Below are 25,643 nucleotides of genomic sequence, written 5' to 3'. Positions count from 1 at the left end.
CATCACCCACTAGATGCGATGAACTTGTTACCAGAACATGAGAAATAATTTCCAAGAGAAGATCCTCCATTCTTTCTAGAGGTGTACATATTTTGCATATATTAGTCGAATAGCATTTTTCAACACCTGCAATAAATTGGCTTATGTAAGGTCACACCCTTAACATTGGGAAGTAGTAACAAGTGTTGGACTGGGTCACCAAGTATTTTTAATATGAAATATCTTTATGTACAATTCATAATTAACATTGCAAGAGTCTCTGGGTGCCTAACCCTCAGTTAGTAACTAATTTCACTGTATCTGCAGCACATCTGAATTCAAGAAAGAACTATGATTAAGTGTTTATATATTAACTCAACCAAAAGCTTTAAGACGAAAGCAATTTGATTAACTTAACTATTCGAGAAGGTGACGTTCGAACCGTGCTACCTACAAGTTAAACCAAAAGAATGCCTTGTTGTGGTAGTGGATGGCTGCTAGCTTAGCTGTGTCGCACGGAAGTATGAAAATAACGTGCCACCTAATTAAACATTATCAATAAATTTCAAGAAATTTTCATTTTTGTGCTCAAATTAAGCTTCATAGTTTTGGAATTATTATTTTACCTCTTATAATTTTTATTTATTAATTATTGAAATGCCCCCAACTGTTAGTTAATTTTACTGCCCAAAATTGCGTTTTTAAAGTAAAAATATATATATATATATTTTTTTAATTTTTCAAAATATTTGGTTGAGGCATTAAATGGTGGCGAAAAAGTAAGAGTAGGTAGAGTTTGACGCATCTGGTGGAAACGTGTCCCCCCCATTGTGGTTGAGGCACGATGCCTGTTAATTAAAGTGTAGTTGATAGGTAGTGCCCCAAAAAACGTCTCAATTATTAATTCCTATTCTATTCTGCATTATCTACAAAAGTTATAAGATGCAAGAAAAGCTGATCTACTAATAAAAATTTAATTAAGTACTAATCAGATCAATTAGGAAGACCATTGTTCTCATAGAATAGAGTGGATGTTCTCAAAAGTAAAGTTATTAGCCAAAAGTGCTTGATCACTAAAAAGATTTTAAATTAATATCACATGGTATGGACTCACATTACTTCCAATCCATTTAGAAAATATGCATCAATAAAATTAAATACGCCTACGCCTTTCTTTTGATAAATTGCCAATAGTATTATTAAGAGGAGATGTATGTTTAACTTTATCAATAAAAACACAACTCTTAGGATGAAAATATAACATGGATAAGGAAATTGCCAAATGCCCATTCTCCATATATAATAATCATATGGCATAGTAGCCATTCACACTGCGTCCTCCATCGATCGCAATGACTTGTCCGGTGACGTACGACGCCGCCGGCAAGCAAAGGAACGCCACCACCGGAGCCACGTCCTCTGGCACCCCCAGCCGCCCCAGTGGCACGTGTAATGCCTCCTTTTCCACGAACTCTTTGTTGTCGAATGCCTGTCGCCCCAAACTCATCAAACCAAACAATTCTACGCTAGCTAGACTAAAACTAATTAAATTCGTATCTTAAATTTCACACTAAGGCTAGCTTACTGGCTTCATCAGCGGTGTGTCCACGGCGCCGGGGGCGACGCTGTTCGCGCGAATGTTGTCCTTCGCCCACTCGCAAGCTAAGCTCCTCGCAAGCTGATTCAGCCCACCTAAAAATATCGCCCGCCCCAGGTCAGTTAGAATTTCTATTCGATGATCTATCGATGATTCAATTCTTTTTCTAGATCTGGCAATGTCTAAATAAAAAATTTTCCTTTTTTTAGTTCATTTCTGTTGAAGTTTTGTTTTTTTCTGTAAAACCTTTGGTGATGCCGTAGATGGAGAGGTACTCGAGAGCGATGGAGCCGGATATGGATGAGTTGAAGACGATGCTGCCTCTCCCGGAAGCCTTCAGCAGAGGGTGAGCCAACTGGCAGACGTGGAAAGCTGCTTCGACGTTGGTCGTCATGATGTACTTGAAGTCGTCCGCCGTGCACAGCGTCACCGGCTTCGGGTACCCTGTTCCCGCATTGTTCACCTGCGAATCAACCGGAGCGCGATGAAGAACCATGCATCGACAGAAGAAGAAGAGTTCATTATTGAGGAGAAGTGATATACGAGTATGTTAAGCTTTCCGTCGAAGACGGCCTTGACATCCTGCAGCAGCCTCTCCCGGTCGGACGGCGAGGACACGTCGCAGACGGTGCCGGTGACCTTGAAGCCCTTCTTCTCCCAGTCCTGCAGGCACTTGTTGAGCTCCGCTTCGTTTCTGGAGCAGGTGTGGACTGCGGCACCCAGTAAGGCCAGCTCTTCGACGATGGAGAATCTACGAACAGAATAGTTAAAAGATGCATGACGAAGTGCGAATCGAGAATAAATTGGTTGCAAAAGACGCAAATTTAGAAAGGAAATTACCCGATTCCTTTGGTGCCGCCGGTGACAAGAGCAGTGGATCCGGCGAGAGACCATCTGTTTGATAAATTGCCGTTGTGGGAAGCCGCCATGATTCTGGATCTGTGGGAGCTCAACCCTAAGGACTCTGTTTACTTGCTGGCTAGCTAGAGATGATGGCTGAGTGACGAAGATGGAGATGGATTTAGTAGTTTAATAGAGGCTGGAGGAAGAGAAGTCAGAGCGTATTGATGGTGGGAGGCGAGGGAGTTGTTGGAGGATTGGGAAAGGTGACATCTTTTTCTTTTGCTTAATTTTCATATGAGGGCTGTCTGTCTGGGAGATGCGCCAGCTCCATTATTGCAGTCTCTGGACCATTTCTTTTTCAACTGTGGGTGGTTGGAGTGCTAAAGAAAACATTATAGAAAGATATGAAATGACAGCTATCAAGATTTAATTTGGAGGTAATTTAATATTACATTTATACTAATAAATAATTGAGATGACTATTCTATGAGATAATATGAACACCTACCCGAGATTTATAAAATATTTTATTTATATAAAGATTATATATATATATATATATATATATATATATATATTTGAGGAAGGCAAGGCACAAATTGAATGAAGGGCGGAGGATGAGTTTGGTAACGAGCTGGAAGAAGATGAAAAGATAAGTGGGAGACGAGGCCGAACAAGATAAGTGGGAGAAGCGAGCAAATCAAATTAATTGAATAAATTAGTAGAGATTTATTTGCTAAAACGAACAGAACAAATTAGTAGAATATATGGTTCGAAAAGAAGAAAAGGAATAATAATAATTATTATTATAATAAAATGAGTCATTATATTTTAAATGCAATGAAAATTCTAAGCATAATCATCTAGCTAGTTTACTCGTGTATATATATATATATATATATATATATATATGATTGCATTCGTAAAAGGAAATGATCGATTATATATATATCATCTAGCTAGTTCATTTTATATATCCATCCAAGTTGCCGTACGTTCATGATATAAATAATTAAATTGTCCAAACAACGGTCATATTGCTTCGCTAAGGACGTTGAAATTTATACTCTAAATTGGTTGAATACTTAAGTAGTACGTAGTTCATGATATAAATAAATTAAATTGTCCAAATAACGGTCATATTGCTTCGCCAAGGACGTTGAAATTTATACTCTTAATTGGTTGAATACTTAAGTACTTTAGATATCGACTCAGAGTTTCTAGATTTTACTTACTTATTATTAATTGATAGATGAGTCGAATTACCTCGACTAGAATAGTCAATAATCCTAACATGCATAACTACTTTCATTAATTCACATTAAGCTGGCATTTGGTTTTAATTTCTGTAGGCTCATGAAATATAATGGGTATATATATATAATGTATTATTATGTTTGTATATCACTTCTCGCAGGAGAGGAGATGATGAAGATGGGCATATATCACTTCTCGTTGTCACTTCACTTGACCATTAATTTGTGTGTGCATTTTGAATTTGCAAATTAATTTCCTGTGATACAATTGCCTTTTTTTTATTTATTGTGGATATTATGGTAATCCTCCTACTAATAAGATCCAGTACAGTAAAGTAATATATATATATATATATATATAATCATTCATTTCCGTTGTAGGTTGATACAAACCCCATCATATCGATCGGTCATTGAATGCATTCTTGTTTGTATTCGCTTATTTCTGGCATGCAGTCGGCGGCTTCGAGCTTGTAGTCAGTCAGTCAGTCAGTCGGTCGGTCAGTTGGTCACTTATTTCTGCTTGCTTTGACAATTGACATCCGCCTACCTCATTCACACTGAAATATTTACAGCCTGCCATGACATGACAATATATATATATATATATATATATATATATATATATATATATAATATAAAAAATTGGTACAAGGAGAAGGCGGCCGGACACTATTTTATTTTAAAGATGTAATTAATTAATAATTATTGCTAATTATACTCTTGTGGTTTCTTAATTTGCTATTTTATATATTCATTTATTTGAAGTCCTAATTAAGTGCAGTGCCTTCAAACAATTTTGTTCAAAAATGTTATATAATTTGACGACAATGATAAATCGACTACCTAATTAATCTAATCATTAATTCGATTGAAGTAGACTAATTAAAATCTATCGACCACTAATTACATAAAGGGGCATTATAGGAAATATTCACACCATTTAATAAAATTTAAATTATGATAAATTGGCAATAATGTAATTATTACTTTCACATTAATGCTATCTCATACCCTTAATTTGTTATATATATTCTTTCGACTCTTTTTGTTGTTCTCTAGCTAGATTATTTTCCTAAGTTGTTATTCCTCACTACCTTGTGGTCATAACATTAACAGGGAACATATACTGGAACATGCATGATGACCCGTGGAGAGTTAATAAAGAACTTATTGGAGGCTCCGTTTGTTACGTTGAAGCACTTGTGCCACGTCCGAGAACATATACTGGAATAGTATGCTCGATTCGAAAATTGTTACATTGATTAACATACTTGTTGAAGTTTTTATGTTTTTTTTTCTTGGCATATATAATTTGCTTTGTTTTCTTTTTGTTTTATATCTAGCTATCAAAATCATGAGGTTAGCACTTCTCTTACACTGGCCACTGGAATGAATACAAGCGTACAAGAAAAACAAAACGATCGAGCTTTTAAGATCATCTACTATACCTATATATAACCTCCTCCTATTCACGTTCCTTGGAGTCCGCTTCAGAAAGAAAGAAGGGAGATTTGACACTGCTCTCACATCGGCTCGGCTCGGCTCTAACATATGCGAGTACTATAGAGGCAAATTAAGAAGAATGGCAAAGATGGAGATTGAAAAACACAAGTGTACGTAGCTTAATGACGAATTATATGCACGACACATTTTAAAGTCGAAACTTTTTTTAAGATTCGTTTCTTTTATATATTGTTCATGTTTGAAGAAAGTCTAATAATATTTTCATTTAATTTATATTGGAAGAGTAAGAATATGAGACCAAGTTGCTCTTTATTATAAAAGCAACATATATATATTTACTCATTTACTTTACTAACAAAACTTTGTTCATTCCCCTTAAATTTACCATCGTATCAAATTGGATTGCTGCAGTGCAATCATGATTGATATTTATGATTCAATTATTCCATTTACGAAAGCTTCTTTAATTGCTCAGCTAAAACTTTATAAGACACATACAATAAATTTATATTTATTAGTTTATAAGATACAAAAGCGTCTTTAATTGCCCGATTTTTATTTGGATTATTACCACAACAATATTTTTATAACCAAATTGACATCGAGCCCATATTATTATGGGTTAAAGCATTTCATGTCAATTTATCAACTTGAGTCGTCATTCCCCAATGATAAATAATATGATGTTATGAAGCAACCAAACTATTAAAAAGAGAGCGAGAGAAAGTACAAATAATTTTCTTCCATGAAAATTTATGTGTTTGTTTCTTTTGTTAAATTGACAACATTTTCTTATCTTTAACTTGTAAGTTATATCACCAAAATTTATAAAGAAAAGAAAAGCTATTCACAAATCTGAAGAGTACTTCATATTCATTAGGATAAGCTACAACCTCCAACATGTTTTCACTTGTTCTTGAACTAAACTTGCAAGATTAAGTGTGAATATGCAGATACAATGCAGAAGAAGAAAAAAAACTTTCATATTTAGATCACCAAGATGGATAATCACTTCAAGAAGATATGTATCCGTGTAATAAAGTCTGGTAAATATTATTGCTACTGTTGAACTTAATGTAGAATTTTAATGCACAAATCCAAAGAATGGTAACCTCTTTATCAGAATGAGTATTTCCATATCCATCACGACCAGAATCAAAAGACTAATTGTCAATTTCGACTGTTCTTCACAAGCATCTTAAAATTCCGAAAGAACAATTGAGTAGTCTAAATCTTATCATTTAAAAGACAACATGCATGCAGAATTCAAGAATGACAAAGCATAATATCATAATCATCACAAATAGTTTAACAATATCAAATTACAAGATCATATGCCAATTTAGAGATAGCTTTTGAAGTTTTAGCACAATATAACATCTCAAACATATAATTTGAAGTTTAAGAGTTAAAACATTACAAAAGCAAACCATATTACTGTTTTTATAGCATAAGAAAACCCTACTGACCGAATTATTTGTCCATCGTGCTTGTGCTTGTGCTTGGCACTCTTATCTGCGCTTGATTTCCTCCCCTTTCGACCATGCACATTTCAGAACCATGGCTCTCTGCCTTCTATGTCAATCATGGTGCCTACGAGACTTCTTCCGGGATTTGGCTTTGTCACTATCGCCATCATCAGAATCACTCGCAGAGTCATTCCTTCGATGATGTCTCCGTTTGTGATGGTGTCGGTGTCGCCTATCAAATTCATCTTCAGAGTCATCATCGTAGTCATCAGATTCATCCCTCTTCCGGTAGCTCTTCCTCCTCTTTTTATCCCTCCTACTCCTCCTGCTGTGCCTGCGCCCATGTTTGTCCTCTTCCACATCGTCTTCCGAGCCCTTACGTCTCCTCCTCTTCTGTCTCTTCTCATCCTCTTCATCATTGTCAGATTCATCACTATCATCCGACCTCTTCCTCCTGCTCCGCTGCCTATGTCGATGGCTCACCTTCTCCCCTTTAGAATCATTCGCTCTCTTGTGGTCGGCGCTCTTCTTCTTTGATTTTTTACCGAATCTTGCGGCGATGATCTTCTCAATCTCTGGATCCACATCAGAGTCCGAGCTGTCACTCTCCTCTTCCTCCTCTTCATCGTCCTCCTCGCTGCTTTCCGGCTTGAGTCCGTTTGACTTCTTGATCTGCTCGAAGGCAGCGGTGGCAGCAGCCTGGAGGGCGGCGTCGTCCTTCTCCTTGTCGGGATCCTTGGCACTGAGGAAGTTGCGACACTGGAAGGTGAGATGGCCGACGCGGCCGCACTTCTTGCAGGCGCCACGGGCCTCGTTGGAGCCGGAACCGGTGACGCGTGCGAGGGCGAGGAGACCTTGGAAACTAGCGTAGGCGTTTTCCGAGGATGCCGCGGCGCCATCCTCTCCGGGGAGGGCGGATCCTTTGTCGGAGTCCTTGTTGGTGGGGGCGTAGGGATCGTAGCCGATGGCACTCTGCCAGATGCCGTGGGTCTGCAGGGCTGCGCTACTATGCACCCGGTTGTTCGCCGGCATGCGAACGCGGCCCGCCGTCGCCGGCATCTTGCTCGATCGAAGCTAGGGTTTCTTCAGACGTAAGGAAGAGGATTGGGGATCTGCGACGACGAACGAACGTTTCGTGAAAGACGTCTGGATGTTTCTCAATGCACTAATAAATAGAATAAAAAAACAAGCGGTTTTAGGATCGGATATTCGGATCTATTAATGCCCGAACATAAATTCAATCCGGATCCGAAAGGACCACGGCAAAGTCCAAGTCGCCAAATAAGAAATCCAAGTCAACATTTAAAAATAAATTTCGTCATATTGTTTAAAATATAAAACCAATCATATGATCTTATGAAATCAAAAAAGAGTTTGATAAAGTTTTCCAATTAATTAGAAACATAGAGTTTGATAAACCATTTGTTAGTTGAGAAATCTAAAAATTGTAATAGATTTGAAAAACATTTGATATAAAACATATACATGTTATAGTAGATGTATTGATTAACTCATATCTTAAATGCATTGTTTGAATAATCAAATAAAATAGGTAAAGCTTGTTTTTCCAAGAGTTTCACACGGTTCTGAAATTTACTAATTTAGTTTTAACCAATGCATATCTAGCTTATTTCTTATACTCTTACTCCGCAAAGTTCAACAAATATTTCCATTTTATAATTTATCAATAGATTTCTTATAACTATAAAATCCATGATAAGTTTATAAGGCTTTAAAATTCGCAATAGATGTAAAAATAAATGCAAAATATGTATAGATTTAGCAGCAAAACTGGATTCTAAGCCCTTTACTACATTAATTAAGCCCTTGCATCGTGATTCTCAGCAGTTCCCCGGTCTGGTTTGTTGATCTTAATTGTTCGATCCTGCAGCAAATCAATAAATGCATAAGAATATTGCGCAAAATTTAGCACAATCACATTTCTTTCTACCTCAGCTTCGCTGTCCGTTTTAGAAAGTCTTTGCTTAATGTCTTTTGCTATTGAAAAGAAGACCTGTTCCACATTCAAATTTGTCTTGGCACTGTATGCAGCACAAACACCAGTGGTTAGAAAGTAGAAGCAGCAATCAAATTCAAAAGAGGCATTTACTCTACTTACAGTTTCGAAGAACTTGATTCCATATTCATCAGCAAGTGCTTGTCCCTTGGCAGCAGGCACAGCCTGTGAGTGAAATCACAAATGTAAAGCCTTCAAAGAGGGGAAGCGCCCAAATCACTATCATAGTTGGAGGGATATAGAAGACATAATTAGTACCTAAAATGGACCTAGCGAACATACCTGTTTGCTTTCATCCATATCAGCCTTGTTACCAACAATAATTTTGTTCACATTGTCAGAAGCGTGATGTTCAATGTTACGGATCCAATTCCTAATGTCTGTTGAGATAAGCAGGCAATCAGGCAGAAAGAGGAAGAAAACAATCTAAACAATTAATTATAGAACAAAATGTAGATATGATTACTGTTATAAGATGACTCATCAGTGACATCATAAACAAGCAAAATGGCCATGGCACCAAAAATTATATATATCATGTTAATCCAAAAAAGCTTTTGGAAAAAAAAAATCAAGAATGCAAAAGTTACTCCCTCGAAGTACTTGCTTCAAGAAAAAACACAATGTAAACCTACCAGTTGTTATAGTTCGGAAATGCTCTTGATCAGCTGTGTGCCAAATTTGCAGTTTAATTCGTTTCCCATCCAATTCTACAGTTCTTATTTTAAAATCAATACTGTACAAAAGACAGCAGATCATTTTTAGTCAGAAATAAAAAAGTAGCACCGTAGAAAGTAAGCAAGTTAGCTAAAAGAAAAGAAAAGCCTGTAAGAGCTTGAAACATAACCTACCCTATTGTGGTAATGAAACTTGTTGTGAAAGAGCCATCAGAGAAATAAAAACTTCATGACAAGGAGATTCATAAAGATCAAATTTCTTTTATGTGTAAATTAATAAGGTGCAATTATTTTTGGTATATACAGTTCTATATGCACGCCTCATTTCATTACGTAACAGAAATAATTGGATATAAGTAGACAAAGACAACAAAATTTTATGCGGAAGCAACATGTCAAATACATGCACACTCTCATGTCAATTACCTCAGAACAATGATGTATGTGGTGGAGATGGATTAATTGACTATACGTACACAAAGACAACAATGCTCTCTCTATACAGCAGTAATATCTGATGTGCAATCATACTTGAAGTTGACTACAAGGATACATTTTTACGAAGCCAAGCCTCATCCTGAATTATTTCTTCACAAAAAAAGAACTGTAGGATACTCCTGGTACGATCCCAATAAAAAAAAGGAACATTTATGGCAACAGACTCCATCCAAGTTACGGCTTATAATACATAAACAAATACTCGAAAAAGAGAAAAACAAACCAAGAGCCTACCACTTGGAATAGTAACTTACTTCATACCTACAAGATAATAGGCATGGTCAATCCTGGTTCTTCTACATAAACATGAAAGAAATCAGGTACCCATTTCAAAATGCCACACAAAATAGAAGCATAAGGAACAAATTTGGTAAAGAATATGATAGAGAATTTAGCCCTTTTGACAAACTTTATATCCGTGAACCACTTGGAGCAATTCATGGAATTTTGTAAACCTCAACATTTGTTTTCCCTAAATCCAGTAGATATAATCATGATATACATCTAAGGATTCACTGCTCTGATCCTGCATGATGTGAATAGAATAAGCATAATTGCAAGAGAGATTCAAACTAAGCAAAATTATCCACTTTACAATGAGAATACTCTCTAAAATAGGGAAGGCATGCTAACCAAAAAGAGGGAAGCCTAACTTGTTCATCTTGTGACCGACCAAGATTCTGTTGATGTTATTTAAAAGCCAGTTGATCTTCCTGGATATGAAATTGTGGTACATGAAATACTCACAATAGTCTTCTCTCTAAAGACTTCAGAATCTCTCAAATATATAGGATCACAGGAAATGATCATTTTGAGAACAGAGATTTTGTGCTATGTATGTATTTTTCAAACATGAAATAAATACACTTTCACCAGAACATATGAACCTGATAAAGTACAATAACCTTACTTAAAAAATAATTAACAATCACTATAGGGTTGACATAATTCGTGTATATAAAAGGTTTAGATAGGCTTGTTTAGAGAGCAATGGAAGGATAAAATCAAAATACTAAATTGATATAACCTTGCATAGAGCCCAATGAAGGGACAAGATTCATGTCTTCATTCTCAAATGTACCACTTATTGGATGAAGTCTCATTATAAAACAAAAGTCGGGGGCAATTGAAATTGATAAGAAGCATGCACAAAGCAACAAGAAACATCAAGTAACAAAAAATTGAGAACCCAAGTTCTTAGGACATGCATACAAGGAAAGATTGGAGGAAATAAAATAGTAAAGATATATAAATTTAGGCACACTTTGTCAAGAAAAGAGCTTTCATATTCTTCTTTTGTTTTCTCTCTCCAATAAAATAACTCAACTTTCATAACTAAGGACATGTCATGTGGAACTACATTCAACATTCTTTTTGCAGGGGTAATTATGTAGAGTTATTCCTATTTACTCATCCAGCTTTGCATATATTCTAACACTCAAAACCATAAACTATTGCAAAATCCAGATTAGCAATTGGATTCAACAAAAACCATAATGGTTCTGTAAATGGCCCACCATAAAGTATGCATGACATTCTGTATCTGATAACTAACGCCCAGCTAGAAGCACAAAATCGTAGTTTACTCGTTATACAGTAGATGAGAAATAGGCAACTCCAAAGTTTTCTAAACAATTAGAACACTAGAAACGCCAGTCCGAATCTTTGCGATGTTAAGAAAAAAAGTTAATCCACCGTAACTGAACTGAAGTACGAACTGTCAGACTTTGATCGCGTCACACAATAACCAAGGGAAGCTATGATAATTAAGAGATCCAATAAAACGCAGTTCCAATATTGCATTTGTGGAAGCATAACAGTTTATCTGGTACAGCGGCCCTAATAAATCATCAAAATCCAAGCTTCACGTAGATCATTTAATCCAGACCCAAAATCACGTCCATATCGTGCAAAAATCAAAATTAGGAGAAAAAAAAAAAAGAAAAGTCAGACCTTTCAGTGACAAAACGAATAAACAAAAACACATGAAAACTTCACCAAACCCGTGGTGAAAAAAACAACGGAATGACCTTACCGCTGTCTCCGATCAGCAAAAGTTTGATTAAGTAGACGTAATCGGCTCGTGCCCTAGCAGGTGGAACATCCATCGCTATAACCACCGATGGAGGGATCAGCAATCTCCTCTATTAAGCCACCTCCACTGCAGATCCCTCCCCTCCCTCCCAAGGAAGCAGATCAAAAACCATTAGACCATAAATCGAAGAAACCAAATAGGGGAAAACGAATGGCCAGCAAATGCTTACGAAACTAATCAATCCGCCAATAGGAGGAAGAAGACGTTTATCTCAAGAGCTGGAGATATGAACAGAAGGAGGCCGACAGCGGTGTCGCTCTTCTGGCCGTGGGAACGACCGTCGAAGTAGGAGGCGAGCGAAGATGAGCGAGAGACCACCACCGAAGCTCTTTATTAACGTTGAGAAACTTCAATTGCTCTATAAAGTTTGAAAAACATAAACAAATAGCACCTTTTTTACACTAACAATGGAACAGCGGAGGATTCATTCGTTAAAAAGTTTAAAAATTAAATTTATCTTGTAGTGAGCAACGGGAGGTATCGCCCTGTTAGTTTTAACAATATATATTTTGTAAAATACTTCAAAATGTCGTCGACATCACCTTGGAAACACACACAAATGTATAAGATGGAACATGCACTTTTGATATAAAGACGACAGTAACAAATCTCCAAGCAATGCTCAAAAGTGAAGGTTCTGTGTTCTAACATTACACGATCAAAGTAGAGATGAATGACAAAAAGATGTCCTCCAAAATAATGGAAACAGTCCCAAGGCTTAGCATCCTGCTGACTCTTACTAGAATCCCTTCTTTTTGCAGTTCTCTCTCCATTCCTTCAAAAACCAGAACCAGATTTAGCACAACATACCAGCTCGCAGGTTTTAGTGACTTGCACAGTTGCATTATGAGAAATGTATATACTATATGAAAATGCAGTATAAAAATACAGTATGATACACTACATTATATAGATGTGGGGTCCAAGTCTATAATGTATTATGCTGCGTTTTCATATATAGTGTATCATTTCTCTTCTTTGAAACCACCAGAGTCCATAGTATTTCTTTCATGAAAAAGAAAATCATTCTAAAAGTTGTAGATCTTTTTACTAAAAGTTGTAAATAATACTCAGAACTATACTCTCAACCTACGCATATGAAAGCCTGCTTGGCAATTAGTTATTAAAAGGGCACTGCTATTCAGTTCTGAGAAGAGAGCATTTAAGTGTTTAATGTTGCAAGTAAAACATATGATACCGCCGCTGCATGTAGATGCAGCAAAAAGTGACAATAACGTGATAAATAACATCGACTCATGTAAGTTCACATTAATTACCATCTTGATGCAGCTTAAATCACACAGAAAAATAAAAATAATCATTGAAAGTTTTAATTTTTATGCACTGTATGATCCATTTTGGTTAAGTCATACCAAATTTAAGTAATTTCAATCATTATGTTGGGAATAGTTTATTTAAAAATTGAGTCGAGTTCGGTTACGTTAGTTTTACCCTATTTTAGAAGAACTGGTCATGGTTGCGCCCTTTTAAAAGATTCCAAACCGTAGTGTCATTTGGACATATACATGAAGCTCAAATTCTTCATCCGTGCAAAGTATGTTGCTGCACTGAATTATTAATATATGTCATGCAAATTCTGTAACAAAAAGCAGGTTGAATGAAGCATACTATAGCACAAATGCTGTTATACATCAGAAAGATAAAGGTGCGAGTATATTATCTTGCCAGATCATGATCAACTAAATGTAGTGATCTTCAACCATTCTTCAGGTAAGGTGTCCATGGATAATGTGGGAAATCGATGCCAAGGAAAAGATTACTTTAATGCTGGCTAATCATCATCTTTCTTAGGCTTCCTGTAGGATTCTTCAACTTGCTTTGCGACAAACATATATGTATTTATGAGTTTCTTTATGTTTGGGACATTGTAATTCTGGGCAATGTACACTCCGCAACCAGTCCCCATTAGAAAGAAGAAACTGCTTCTGATTATCCCCATGTTACCTGTGATGCATAATCCAAAACAAGAAATAAAAGATTAGGAGTGTTTTTAAGATCAAAGTGAGACTAGCACTATGCCTACTGATCTAGATCAGATGGTACCACACACACTTACACTATGGACTACAAGACATGCATAGCGACACGATCGAGACAAATGAGACCTAATAAATATGACAGATTTGAGATAAACATCCATTTTGCGATAAAATTCTGATTGCACTCCAAGACAGTGGATATTTTAGAATGCATCATCAACCACAAACTTTTTCTGTCATTGAGCAAGTTGGTGGTGTAGTTGAGGTGATGATTTTTGAAACAAAAACAATCTTTCCCTACTTAGCTTCTGCACAACATCTCCCATAATATGAGTTGGCGATGAACACTGAGACAAACCTTTTTTAATTTTAGCTCATTATGGACTCATGTCAAAAACATTTTTAAAAAGTATCAAATATTATTGATATTTAACATCAATTTCTAATTATTGATCAAACCATCAGAAATTGTTGAGATCAAAAGGTAATGCAAAAACAGTACTCTCTGGTTGTTGAACTAGGCGTTGATTTATTGGTAAATGATTCATATCTGAGTGACTTAAAAATTCTTCTTAACAAAATTCAGGATTAGGCACCAGAGAAGAGGATCTTGACAGCAGGCATACATTTAATTTCAGCAATAGAAAGGCCAAGCAACTGCCTACATACAAGCCCTCTGCTAGTTGATTCAACACAAAGGACTAGATGATCTGGGTTGGTCCTAATAATCTGTAAGAGTCGAGATAGCCACTAAATCCTAAAAATTTGTTAGGTTGCATTTTATTTCAACCAAAAAGTTCCACCTTCATACTTTTATAACAATATGCCCAAAGCCCACAGCCTAAAAGAACCAACAGTTAGCAAGAACATCAAAGACTTGACATTCAACCAATTGCTGACTTCTTTTCCCCGTCAGGGAAAACCTATAGCTTGCAATTTAATGACTGCATAAAGGTCACAATTAGATAAATGCTTTCACTTCATTTCCTTGTCCTTACGAGGACATGGCCCTCCGAAGAACAAAGAACCCTAACCGGTACTTTTGGTACCAGAACAACCATACCAAGCTCCCTTCCCACCCTTTTTGCCGGAATCTTCCCGATACAAAAAAAACAAATCTTCTATTGAAATAATCATCGAATTGTAAATCAGAGAGTGGTGATCGAATTGAAACCTGCTTTGGACCGAGAAATCGATCGACGACGTTTCAGTAAATCGTCTGGGCGATCGACTGTGCAGAGCAGCAAAGTATCGAATGCAAACAAGAAAAGTGAAGCAGAGAGAAAACGGTGGTACCAACTGTCGTCTTCGTCTTCGTCGCCGATTTGTTTGCAAAAGTCAGTGAAAACGAGAAAGCGTAACTACACATTCGTAGTTCTTAACCATCCAAATGGGTCGGATCTAGACCAGACATCGTGTCCACGATCCGGATCCGCCTCACAAAACCAGATAGAATTGTTAAAAACATTCCCAATATGCATTTACAAGCATGGGGTTTAGCACAATGACAATATTTGCATGGCCTGTGACATCTGAATTCTGAAAGGCATTTGAAGTGAATTTTTATTTATCATTTCAAACTATCAAAATAATTATTGAAAACACAGGAAATGATTCTACTTTCAGTTTTAAAAAAAACAACAAAAAAGAATGAAAAATACATATATAATTGAGACCCGATCGAATGTTCTTCCTTTAAATGGATTTGTGTTTAATATCACCAAACAAATTAGGGTCAGTTTGGTAGTAGACAACGTCTCCCTCGTCGCTAACAAAGTGATCCACTCTGAAGCTTCTCAGTAGAATGCCGACGAGGTGCAGCGGAAGAGGGTCCGACTTGTCAGGTTCTCGGTAGTACTTCCCAAGCACAGGCTTTGCTGCCTTTGTCTGAAACAATATGGTCCGCAGCAAAGTTATTTGTGTGTTTAGTTCATGGGAATAATTATCGCATTTTTGATAAATTTTGACGAATTAATAAGTCTTGCATTCGATTGCAAAATAAGCGTACATCAGAGAAGAATTAACAAGCCCAAGAGAGGAGAACTTACTGCTTCGATAAGATGGTAATGCGGGATCTGGGGAAAGAGATGGTGTATGACATGAGTTCCAATGTTATGGTGGATATTGTTGATCCATCCGTAGTCCCTGTCAATGGTTGTTAATCCTCCTCGCAGGTAGCTCCATTCCTACAAGATGGAAGAAGGTGACTTTTCATCCATGTAAACTAGCTAGGCCTTGGGGATCAACTAGAGCTTTACATCAGATATTTCAGAAATATCTTCTATAGCAATCAACCTAGCTACTGCAATCCCACTGGGTAAAGAAATGGTGCACGAATTACCTTGCCTCGGTACCAGGGGAGCTTCTGGCTTATGGCTATGACCATGATGTTGCAAATAAGTGACCAAATCTAGCCACATAACAAAAACCTGATCAAAAGAAATGCAGGTTAATATACTTACGCAATCTTAAATCAGATTTCTAGGCAATTTCTGTTGATAATTTTTGTAAGTCCGTGAATGCACCCACCAGATATGGTAGGCCATATAATTTGAACATCGGGAGGGGGCCATATAACCAGGATAGACACACACAAGCAAGGCAACCATGGCAGACCAGCACATGGTTGATACCACTACGTCTTGTTCATCTTAATTTAGGATCAAACAAGCTACTGCTAGGTAGGAAATGGGAGCCTTCCTTTCCAGGGCTCCTCCACATCTTTTGGATTATAAGAACAAAGCGGAAAAGTAAAGTTGAGACTCTGGAAAGAGACAGTTAAAGAAATTTAACAGACTCACAAGGTATACGGGGAAAGCAAACAAGGGGAATGGTACAGTAAACCGCAACTTTCTGCTCGTTGAATTCAGTTCCTTGTAGATCTTCTCAGGTAACTGCAACAAAGAAAGACTTCTGAAATATTGTTTATTGAGAACATATAAGAAGGGAAAGAACTTGCGCTCACATCTTTTTCTGAGATTAATAATTACTCCATTTTAATTTTTCAAAATAATTAATTTTTCTACCATCACTAACTTCTTCCCTTGGGTTTTCTGTTCCAGGAAACAGGCAAATCATAGTTCATTTGAATGAAAGGAAATAATCCTTCACCTAGAAACCAATCATTCACATGCATTAGGGTTCTGCTATGTCATTGTATCAAGGCAACACTATGCACGCGCCTCTTTAGAACATGAATGCGTTTCTTTTGTTGATTGTACCACTCACCGTTAAGTTGTCCTGGGAAATACCATATCTTCTGTGCTAGGACTGATGAGTGGGCAAGATTTTAGTATCACAATGGAAGCTGAACATTTTGAACCATAATCAAGTCGTGGCATACTTAACTGGGGTAAAGCAGGCGATTGTGCGCTGGCTATATATAGTATCCTCGATTGGTTTTATTTCTGCTTCTTTCCCACCATATTATGGTGCAAACGAAGCACTCAAAAGATGAGGACATCACATGGAAAGAACTAACAAAAACACATTAATCCACGACGTCTAGCCAAGAGAATTTGTTCCTTAAGTCAGTAGCAACGGTGCTTTTTGATTGTTTATTGTTGTTTACTAAACAAACCAAGAAACTGGATAACAGTTTGACAGTCTTCCCAATCGTAGGCAGCAAAAATATAAAAGTTAAAAGGAAAAAAAAATCCCTCTTTCTTCACTGAGGCTAAGAAATGTGATATTATGGACCATGAACCACAAGATTGCGAACAGAAGTAGAATCAAAATATATGGAACTTTACGGGAATTAAGAATAAAAACTAACAGGATAAAGTACACCATGAAAAACAAAAAATTTACACTGCTCAAAGCGAGAGACAACTACTGACCGGGTGCCAAGATTCATCCTTGTCCGCGTTCCCATGGTTCTGGTGGTGAATCTTGTGGCTAATCCTCCTGGTTTATAAAGGGGGAAAAAATTAAAATTTACGCATCGTTATAACAAAAGATTCCGTCCTTAGATTATTTAAAAAGAGATAAATCACTTAAAGTCAGTTTTGTAATTGACCATCAAATATCTAGGGGATGAAAGGGATTTTTTTCCGACATGCGTCCGTCTATAATTGATTGATCTCTTATTTATAATTTGTCACCTTCTACCCGTGGGGGCTACACATCAGATTCATAGAAATATTTAGAGGTCAATTTGTCGGAACCAGAACAGTTACCATCCATGGTATGGCACTAGAATGCTGGAGTGAAGCAGATGCCCCATCATGTTGTTGAGCCAGGTGATGTCGGAGAAGCTTCCATGGCCACTGCCGCCGCAATCCGCGTCGATTAATTAGGTCTAAGTCGAAATGTAGAATAGGGAAATCGCAAGGGCACTTACCAGTCGTGGCCGAGAACGAAGAGAGCCCAGAACATGATGCCCTGGGCGAACCAATACAAAGGCCAAAAGGCCCAGCTATCCAGATAGACGGCGCAGACGGCAAGAGCGCCTATGACGGCGGCGTCACGGAGGACGTAGCTCATCGACCGCCACGAGTCCTTCACCCAGCAGTGGCCAGGAATGACGGCTCGGACCTCGCCGATCCGGAACGGCGGAGGCTTCCCTGGATCAGAGTCGCCGAGCGCCGTGACCTCTTCCGCTTCCCACTTCTCCGGCACGCTGCTCATCAGCTCGTCGGCCCAGGGCCAGATGCAGAGGGGGAGAGAGGCAATGGGGTGGGTAGGGAAGAAGGAGTTCAAGAGCCGGGTCGATGCCACGGCAATGACGAGAAGACGATGAGTGAGTTAAGCAACGGCCGTTGGGCGAAGGTATTTATAGGGTCCGCGCTCGTACAAATCCCTGTCGGGGTCCATGGTCTCCTCTCCCCGCGTCCAGGGACACGGAGCAAAGAAGTAGCTGGTTTCCCTGGTATTTTCCTGAACGCAGTCTCGGAACGCGCAGCTGAATGAGTGTTTCACAAAATCCCTCCTTTTTTTTATTGCACGGAACAAATAAAACATATAAAATTTTCGCACGAAATAAATTCTATACAAATTCATTATCGAGCCATGTGACCGTGGGAGTTCTTCACAAAAGACCGACAGAGTTGTTCGCAAAATCTATCTTTGTTTTTTTTTCTTTCACGTGACAAACAAAAAATAGAAGTTTCTCATAAAAAAAAAAAATTCATTATTGAGTCATGTGACTGAGCCTTCTCTTCTTCAAATAAACAATAGAAACTTCTCGTGTGAAATAAAGTTCATATAAATTCATTATCAAGCTAGTGCCGAGGGAGTTCTTCACAAAATTCCTCTTTTTTTTTCTTGGGAACATATAAAAAATAGAAACTTCTCGTAGGAAATAAAGTGTGTACAAATCCACTATGGAGCCATGTGACCGAGAGAGTTCTTCACAAAATCCCTCTTCGTTTTTAAACAAAAATATGAAATTTCTCATGCGAAATGAATGTTGTACAAATTCATTATCGAGCTATGTGACCAAGGGAGTTCTTCAATAAATGCGACTTCTTTTTTCTTTCACGGAACAAACAAAATATAGAAGTTTCTCACGTGAAATAAAGTCTGTACAAATTCGTCATCAAGCCATATGAAATAGAAAGTTTTTCACAAAATTGTTAATTTTTTTTCTCTCATCACACGTGCCAATCAAAAATAAAAGGTTTTTGGCCCAAATCAAATTTACATTTTCAGTCTTGCATAGATAAGTAATTCTTTCACAAAATTCCTCATTATTTTTTCTCCCATTGCACGTGAAAAAAAAAATCACCCAAGCGAAATCTGTGTATTCAGTCTTTGAACCCCACAGATGACTGCGTTCTCCACAAAATTTCTTAAACAATTTTGTTAAAATATTTAACAATTTTTATTATAGTTTAAAAAGTATAGAAAATACAGTAGCATAATTTTTTTATTATGTTAAATCGATAGTAAAATAAATAATATCATGAATTCAATTGTCTATTATTTATTATTTTAAATTTATGATGAGGCAAATCTTATGATGTCATACTTAATCTCTTTGTGATACTGATGTAGAACAATTTAGTATATTGTGTAAGCAATTGTTTAATTTCAATCACAAGATGTCTAAATTCAGTCGATAATTGGTTGGTGTCAGTCGCCTATAATACACTTGGCTAATAGTCTTCGCCACAAGACTAATATAATTTAGTGGGTTTTATTCTTCCTCTTTTATAACATACAATAATTAAACAGAGTAATTAATCATTAAACATACATTAATTAATCATTAACCTTTTTCCTGGCCTAACAAACAGCCCCTGGCTGCCAGTTTGCACCACCTACAATTTCTATTTGGCAGTCGCAGGACAAACTCCTCCTCCCACTAGTAATCAAAATGCTCTGCTCCATTTCCCGTTCCACTTCCACCGCCGACGCAAATTCCAATTCCACCTCCGATTGGCTCCAACGCCTCCACAGCTCTCGTGGCCTCTCCGTCCCCCTCCACTACCGCCTCGACCACTTCCTCTCCTCCGATTCCAACCCCGATCCCCCTACCAACACCAACCCTAATCTTAACCTTCCTGCAATCCTGCTCCCGGAGGCCCTCGACCCGCCTCCCGCCGTCAGTCCTCTCCCCCGCAAGAAGCACCCGCTTCCCTCTCTCGGAGCCGGACTCGATGAGAGCCAGAAAATCTTCGATCTCGTCGGTGGCGTCCTCGCCGAGCTCTTCGTCATGGAAGGGCCGGCCGCGACCAAAGCCAAGAAGATCTCCCGGAAGCAGTCCCACCCTAGGGTTTGTATTCCCTCCGTTTCCGCTAGCATCGACGGCTGCCATGATCCCCTCGCGACCTCCCCTCCCTCCAGCGCGGACAACAGCGTGGCGGAGGCCAAGAAGAACCGGACGAAAATGCGCAGAAAGCGGGGCACCGCTAGGGGTTCGACGGACTTGGACTTGTCGGCGTGCTCGAGGACCGATGTGACTGTCATTGATACTAGTCATCCGGGTTGGAAGTCGGAGAAGGTCATCTTTAGGAACGGAATTATGTGGAAGGTCCGGGATAAGAAAGTTTGGAATTTGAACAGGAAGAAGAGAAGGTTGGGTCTTGTAGGGCGATCAGGCAACGAGAAAGAGAAAGAGCAACCTCCTGCTGGACCAAAAATTCCAATGCCAGCCGAGCTTACGGTGTCACTCCAAGTAAGATAACCTAAATTTCTTTTTTTATTCCCATTTCTTCTTCTAGATGGGTCAAAAATTTTTGATTAAGGTGTTCGTTGTGGTTTAATTCCTCCAGCAGTAGTAGCTATCTCAATGGTCCAAATGTATGTGTCCAAGTCGTTCCTGGTAGCACCTCTAAGATTATAGATATTGGGACACATAGTCTTGGGATGAATAGTAGGTATGAGTGGATTACAATTCGTCAGTTTGAATTTCAGTACTAGGCTAACTAAATTTCTGGTTATGAAGAGTCAATGCAGCCATGATTCAAGACAAGCAAAATGTCGCATTCTTAGCTATTATTGTATTCTTTGGTGCAGTACAATGTCCCATAATGATCTCCTCATACATTAATTGCTTCCAGAAATCTGTAATGTAATGATACAAGAACATTTGTTGTGGAATACCATGTTCAATGCTATTTTTTAGGACATTTGTACTTTATACATTAGTCTCTCATATCCTTACCTTTTTTATGACAAAATCATTCAGCAGCCCTTTACCTTTCTTGTGTATTAAAACAACTGCTAGTGTTTATCTCAACTATGTGGTGTTAAAGGTGCTATTAATCCTTATTGATAGAGAACCTAAATATTTGTTTGTATGTCAGTTCAGCATATATTTAAAAATCTAGATATATCCTTTTTGAGTGAATCTCCACCCACTATGTTTCCTATACACATAGTAGTCTGCACCAAATCTGACCAAATATTTCAGTTATTGTAACCGTTAGAATCTTGTGATTGTGGTGTGCCTTTCTCTTATCATCAAGTGCAAAACAACTTGCTTCTGTCGTACCATATCTGTGTATCTGTGTTAGTATAATAGGTTTGTTAAAAATTCATTCCCTATTTTTTTTTTTCATGTGATGTATCTAGACCATTAAAAGTGTGTTCCATCACTCCCTGCAACAGCTAGCATTCTTATAGATCCAACTACTGACAATTTCATATTGGTGGTAAGACTAAACCCAGCCATCTCTTTTTGATGCATGGATCTGCAACCAAACTAGATTAACCATAAGCACCTGAAGGGGGAAATTTTTTTCTTATCTATGTTGACAACACCAGACAGTAAAAAAAATCATCTTAGTACCATGAGACGTGGCTATATACACTATCCAGCATTCTCCATGTGAACTGTAAATTAGGAACTTGGTATCTTAAGTATTTTATTTTGGCATAAAGTTCTTTTCCTTGCATGGACTTGGCATGCTTTCTTGCGCTCTTTTCATCTATTTCCTATATGCTTCTTCTTAACTGATTGTTAGTTTGGGTAGCATACCTTTTAATTTGCATTTGTGCTTGGTGGAGGGTTTAAGAAGCCAGAAGCCAATGTAAAAGTCAAACAAGTTAGTATATTATTTTATCTTTCTGTGAGTATTTTAAATATGCTGATCATAAATTCACCTCTGATTCATTATTACAAGTACATATGCAAACCCTGACCAGTCAAATGTATGGCTTGCTTGTCTGCCAGCCTTAAAAATGGATAAGCGTAGTTAAGATCAACAGAAGGTCCAACTAGTTACTATACATTCTAAATCATGCTCATATGTAGGATCAAGAATATAAGCCTGTTTGGGCAGGCGACTTGAGATAATGTATCATTTCTAAGAAGATGGAAGAGGGAAGTTTTGGGCGATTTCTGCTTCCATGGTACTTCAGCTAGGATACCACTGTAAATGCAATTGAAGAATCTGCTATAGTTATCTTTTGTAACAACTTTCTATTATCATCACCATCATTAGGCTATGAATTTCCCAACTATTTGGGGTCGACTTGATGGATCTTATCCCTTCATTAAATTTTATATAAGGCTATAACACCATTAATAATTGAATAACGAGCTAGCCATATCCTAATGTGGTTAAGACTCTTGTTTATAGAGTTTACATGATGCTGATGGTGTCTGTCAAGGTTATGCAACAATCAACTTTTTATGTTTGGACTTTGGACTTACATTGGAGGTTTTATGACGGAACATGATCATCAAAGTTTTTTCACGAGGGCTTGGGTTTTGTATTGACGGGTTTATGAGGTTTATGCCTTCCCTACTGGAAACTTCCTACAAGGATGGTATCCTTATAAATGTATATTATTAAATCATCAAAGTCATTGCTTTTAGGGGAGAAAAGAGCTAATGTGTTATATGGAATGCATATATGACTGGCTGAGCATGTGCAAGTTTATTAAAACATATAGGATTGGATATCACATTGATGATGACTAGCATTAGTTAGTGAAAGAGACTACGGAGTACTACAATATCTCTTCAGGATCCCGAATCCTATAAATTTGGTCTAACTTCTGCACAAGACTTTTTCATAAAATTTGATCCATAGGACATAGGGGCCAACTCCTTATGACGTCTTTTTCAATTAGAATCAATTACATTTATGATGACTGACTTGGTAATTCAAAGATGCTACTTCTCTTTCTTCCAGAAGATAAACAATAAATATTTTTGTTATTATGTAAAATCCATCATAAGCGTTGGGCAATGCTACTCTATGCATACAGTCTATCTTTTGGTGACAACGAATGTTGATTACATTTGCAGGGCAAAGCATGTCAGGGTGATGTCTAGTTGGCTATCTACTGCTAATTGCAAATGCACAATGAATGGTTTCGTTCTTTCGCTGTTGCTGATAGTATTTTGCCCATTCCATGTTTTAGTCGACAAAAGTTGTAAACTGAGATAATATATGGCTTTGTCTGGTCAAATTTCCCTATCTAAAGCCATGTTCAATGATTGCATATTATATTTTAGCTTCTGCAGTTCTGCTTCCTGTTACATTCTCTTCTGCTTACTTTTATGTCTCAAATCCAGGATCAAATTCCAGTAGAGTCCGATTCTATTGAAATTTGGTATATAATTGGCCACACTTTAGTAACTGATTGGAATTTAAGTTTGGGCTAGATCCAAGGACTAACAAAGGGGTTCTCTTTAAAAATATATGGAAGATTCCTTCACAAGATTTGATTTGTTTTTGTTGTAAGTTACATCAGATGTGAGCCTAAGGCTACAGTCTACACTAAAAGTTGGCCTTCACTTTAATTATTTTACATCTCAGTGCTCCATCAATAAATGGTGGCATAGACTTGTCTCTGGATGTCATTGGATAAAGTTTCAAATGTATGTTATTTGGGGGTTGTAGATCCTAGTGAAAAGTAGTTTTGTTGGAGATTAATTTCTGTAATTAATTAGATGAACAGAATATATATATTATTTGTTAATGGAAAGTCATTAGATAGGAAGAAGCTTTAACTTTAAGATTGTGCTTCGTTCAAGTTATCAGTTAATTACTTAATTAATCAAAGTTAGGAGGAATAAAATAAATTATAATATTATTTAATTTAATCTTACTTAATATAATAAAAATTTATTTATTTAAAAATTTTAGTGTAAAATTTAATTTAATATTTTCTGTATTATGTGATTCTTAGATATTTTTACAATTAAATAAATTTGATATTTATTTATTTTTTAAATTAAATTAAATTAAATTAAATTAATAATATTAATGATAATAATAAGTTGATAATATATATAATAAATAAATATAATTTATTTACAATTTTAAAATTTTAAAATAATTTTATATATTTTTTAATAGGATAATTCAATTAGGATTTGAAAAAATATATTAAATTATATTTAAGTTAGGAGTTAGATTGAATCAATTAATTAAAATTTTAATTAAAAAATTAAAGTTCACTCAGCACATGTCTTTTCTCTTTCATTCGTGCTTTGTCGTTGCTCACCTTGTTGTCGTTGCTCGCCTCGTTGCTATTAACTTAGCCGTCACTGTTTACTTCGTCGTCATTGCTCACTCGCACGATCGTGGATGTCGCCTCCCTTGCAAGCTGTCGACATTGTCTCCACTATTATTGTTTGTCGATGTGTACATTGTCTTTCATGGTTTCGATGTAGGATGATGTTCGAAGGTGATTGTCGATGTCGCCTCCTCCGCAAGCCGCCGATGTTGTCTCCACTGTTGCTACTTGTGGATGATAACATTGTCCTTTATGATTTTGCCATAGGATGTTGTTCGGAGGAGAATCATGTACCCTATGCTTAGCCACCATGTCGTCGTGGGTGTAGTCAAAAAGCCTCAGTTTCTTGTGGTTGGCTTGGTGATTGTGCTCTGTGGGAAAAAAGTCAGAGGATAATTTTGAAGAAAAGATTGCGTTACTGTAGAATCATAAAAAATCTCACGCTTCTTAGGTAATCTAATTCCGGATTATATCTCCATTTGCTTTGTTGATGTGGCAAGTATATTCCATTATTACCTGAGAATCATTGAATACTTAAATTAAACAACAACCTAGATAGATAACCATGAGTTATCAATCATATCCTCACCCTTAGATTTATGTGACTTGAAAGTCACCAGCCTAATTCAGCTCGTCATGATTTACTAGTTTGGCCAAATTCTTAATCTACACATAATCTACACTCATGCAACTATGATGAATCCTTGAATCCTCTATTGACATAGTTTGGAAAAGAAAGTCCTTTTTTGTCAATCAACATCACCATTATAATCTTTAATGGAAGGAATGCATAGGGTTTCCCTCTAACGTAATTTCATTTACAAA

The 25,643-nt window shown here is 37.1% G+C and overlaps 5 protein-coding genes and 1 pseudogene across 5 annotated transcripts; 1 reads left to right on the top strand and 5 right to left on the bottom strand.

Annotated features, from left to right (window-relative positions):
- Positions 1-1,173: 1,173 nt before the first annotated feature.
- Positions 1,174-2,664, bottom strand: LOC141823530 (noroxomaritidine/norcraugsodine reductase-like). Its single transcript, XM_074710830.1, has 5 exons — positions 2,417-2,664; positions 2,120-2,327; positions 1,823-2,039; positions 1,565-1,671; positions 1,174-1,468 (listed from the first exon to the last, which is right to left on the bottom strand). The coding sequence occupies exons 1-5, from the start codon at positions 2,503-2,505 to the stop codon at positions 1,286-1,288; spliced, it is 804 nt and encodes a 267-aa protein (XP_074566931.1). The 5' UTR covers positions 2,506-2,664; the 3' UTR covers positions 1,174-1,285.
- A 3,751-nt stretch (positions 2,665-6,415) lies between these two features.
- Positions 6,416-7,738, bottom strand: LOC141822718 (CAX-interacting protein 4). Its single transcript, XM_074710053.1, has one exon. The coding sequence runs from the start codon at positions 7,668-7,670 to the stop codon at positions 6,723-6,725; it is 948 nt and encodes a 315-aa protein (XP_074566154.1). The 5' UTR covers positions 7,671-7,738; the 3' UTR covers positions 6,416-6,722.
- A 692-nt stretch (positions 7,739-8,430) lies between these two features.
- LOC141823759 (ras-related protein RABE1a-like) lies at positions 8,431-10,062 on the bottom strand. The gene is made up of 8 exons (XM_074711004.1): positions 10,058-10,062; positions 9,480-9,530; positions 9,254-9,364; positions 9,095-9,150; positions 8,911-9,008; positions 8,722-8,793; positions 8,563-8,646; positions 8,431-8,496 (listed from the first exon to the last, which is right to left on the bottom strand). Exons 1-8 carry the CDS (start codon positions 10,060-10,062, stop codon positions 8,431-8,433), a joined length of 543 nt encoding a protein of 180 aa, XP_074567105.1.
- A 2,400-nt stretch (positions 10,063-12,462) lies between these two features.
- Positions 12,463-15,225, bottom strand: LOC141825438 (uncharacterized). The gene is made up of 3 exons (XM_074712821.1): positions 15,073-15,225; positions 13,351-13,863; positions 12,463-12,673 (listed from the first exon to the last, which is right to left on the bottom strand). Exon 2 carries the CDS (start codon positions 13,856-13,858, stop codon positions 13,691-13,693), a length of 168 nt encoding a protein of 55 aa, XP_074568922.1. The 5' UTR covers positions 13,859-13,863; positions 15,073-15,225; the 3' UTR covers positions 12,463-12,673; positions 13,351-13,690.
- Positions 15,226-15,591: 366 nt separating this feature from the next.
- Positions 15,592-18,616, bottom strand: LOC141823548 (omega-3 fatty acid desaturase, chloroplastic-like; annotated as a pseudogene).
- A 1,571-nt stretch (positions 18,617-20,187) lies between these two features.
- LOC141825339 (uncharacterized) lies at positions 20,188-23,835 on the top strand. Its single transcript, XM_074712723.1, has 2 exons — positions 20,188-21,018; positions 23,602-23,835. The coding sequence occupies exons 1-2, from the start codon at positions 20,218-20,220 to the stop codon at positions 23,626-23,628; spliced, it is 828 nt and encodes a 275-aa protein (XP_074568824.1). The 5' UTR covers positions 20,188-20,217; the 3' UTR covers positions 23,629-23,835.
- The last annotated feature ends 1,808 nt before the right edge of the window (positions 23,836-25,643 follow it).

The sequence above is a fragment of the Curcuma longa genome, chromosome 3 (genome assembly GCF_044706935.1).
Source record: "Curcuma longa cultivar G26 ecotype Majalengka, Jawa Barat chromosome 3, ITB_CL_G26_1.1, whole genome shotgun sequence".
NCBI lineage: Eukaryota > Viridiplantae > Streptophyta > Magnoliopsida > Zingiberales > Zingiberaceae > Curcuma > Curcuma longa.
This window is presented reverse-complemented; position numbering and strand designations above follow the sequence as displayed.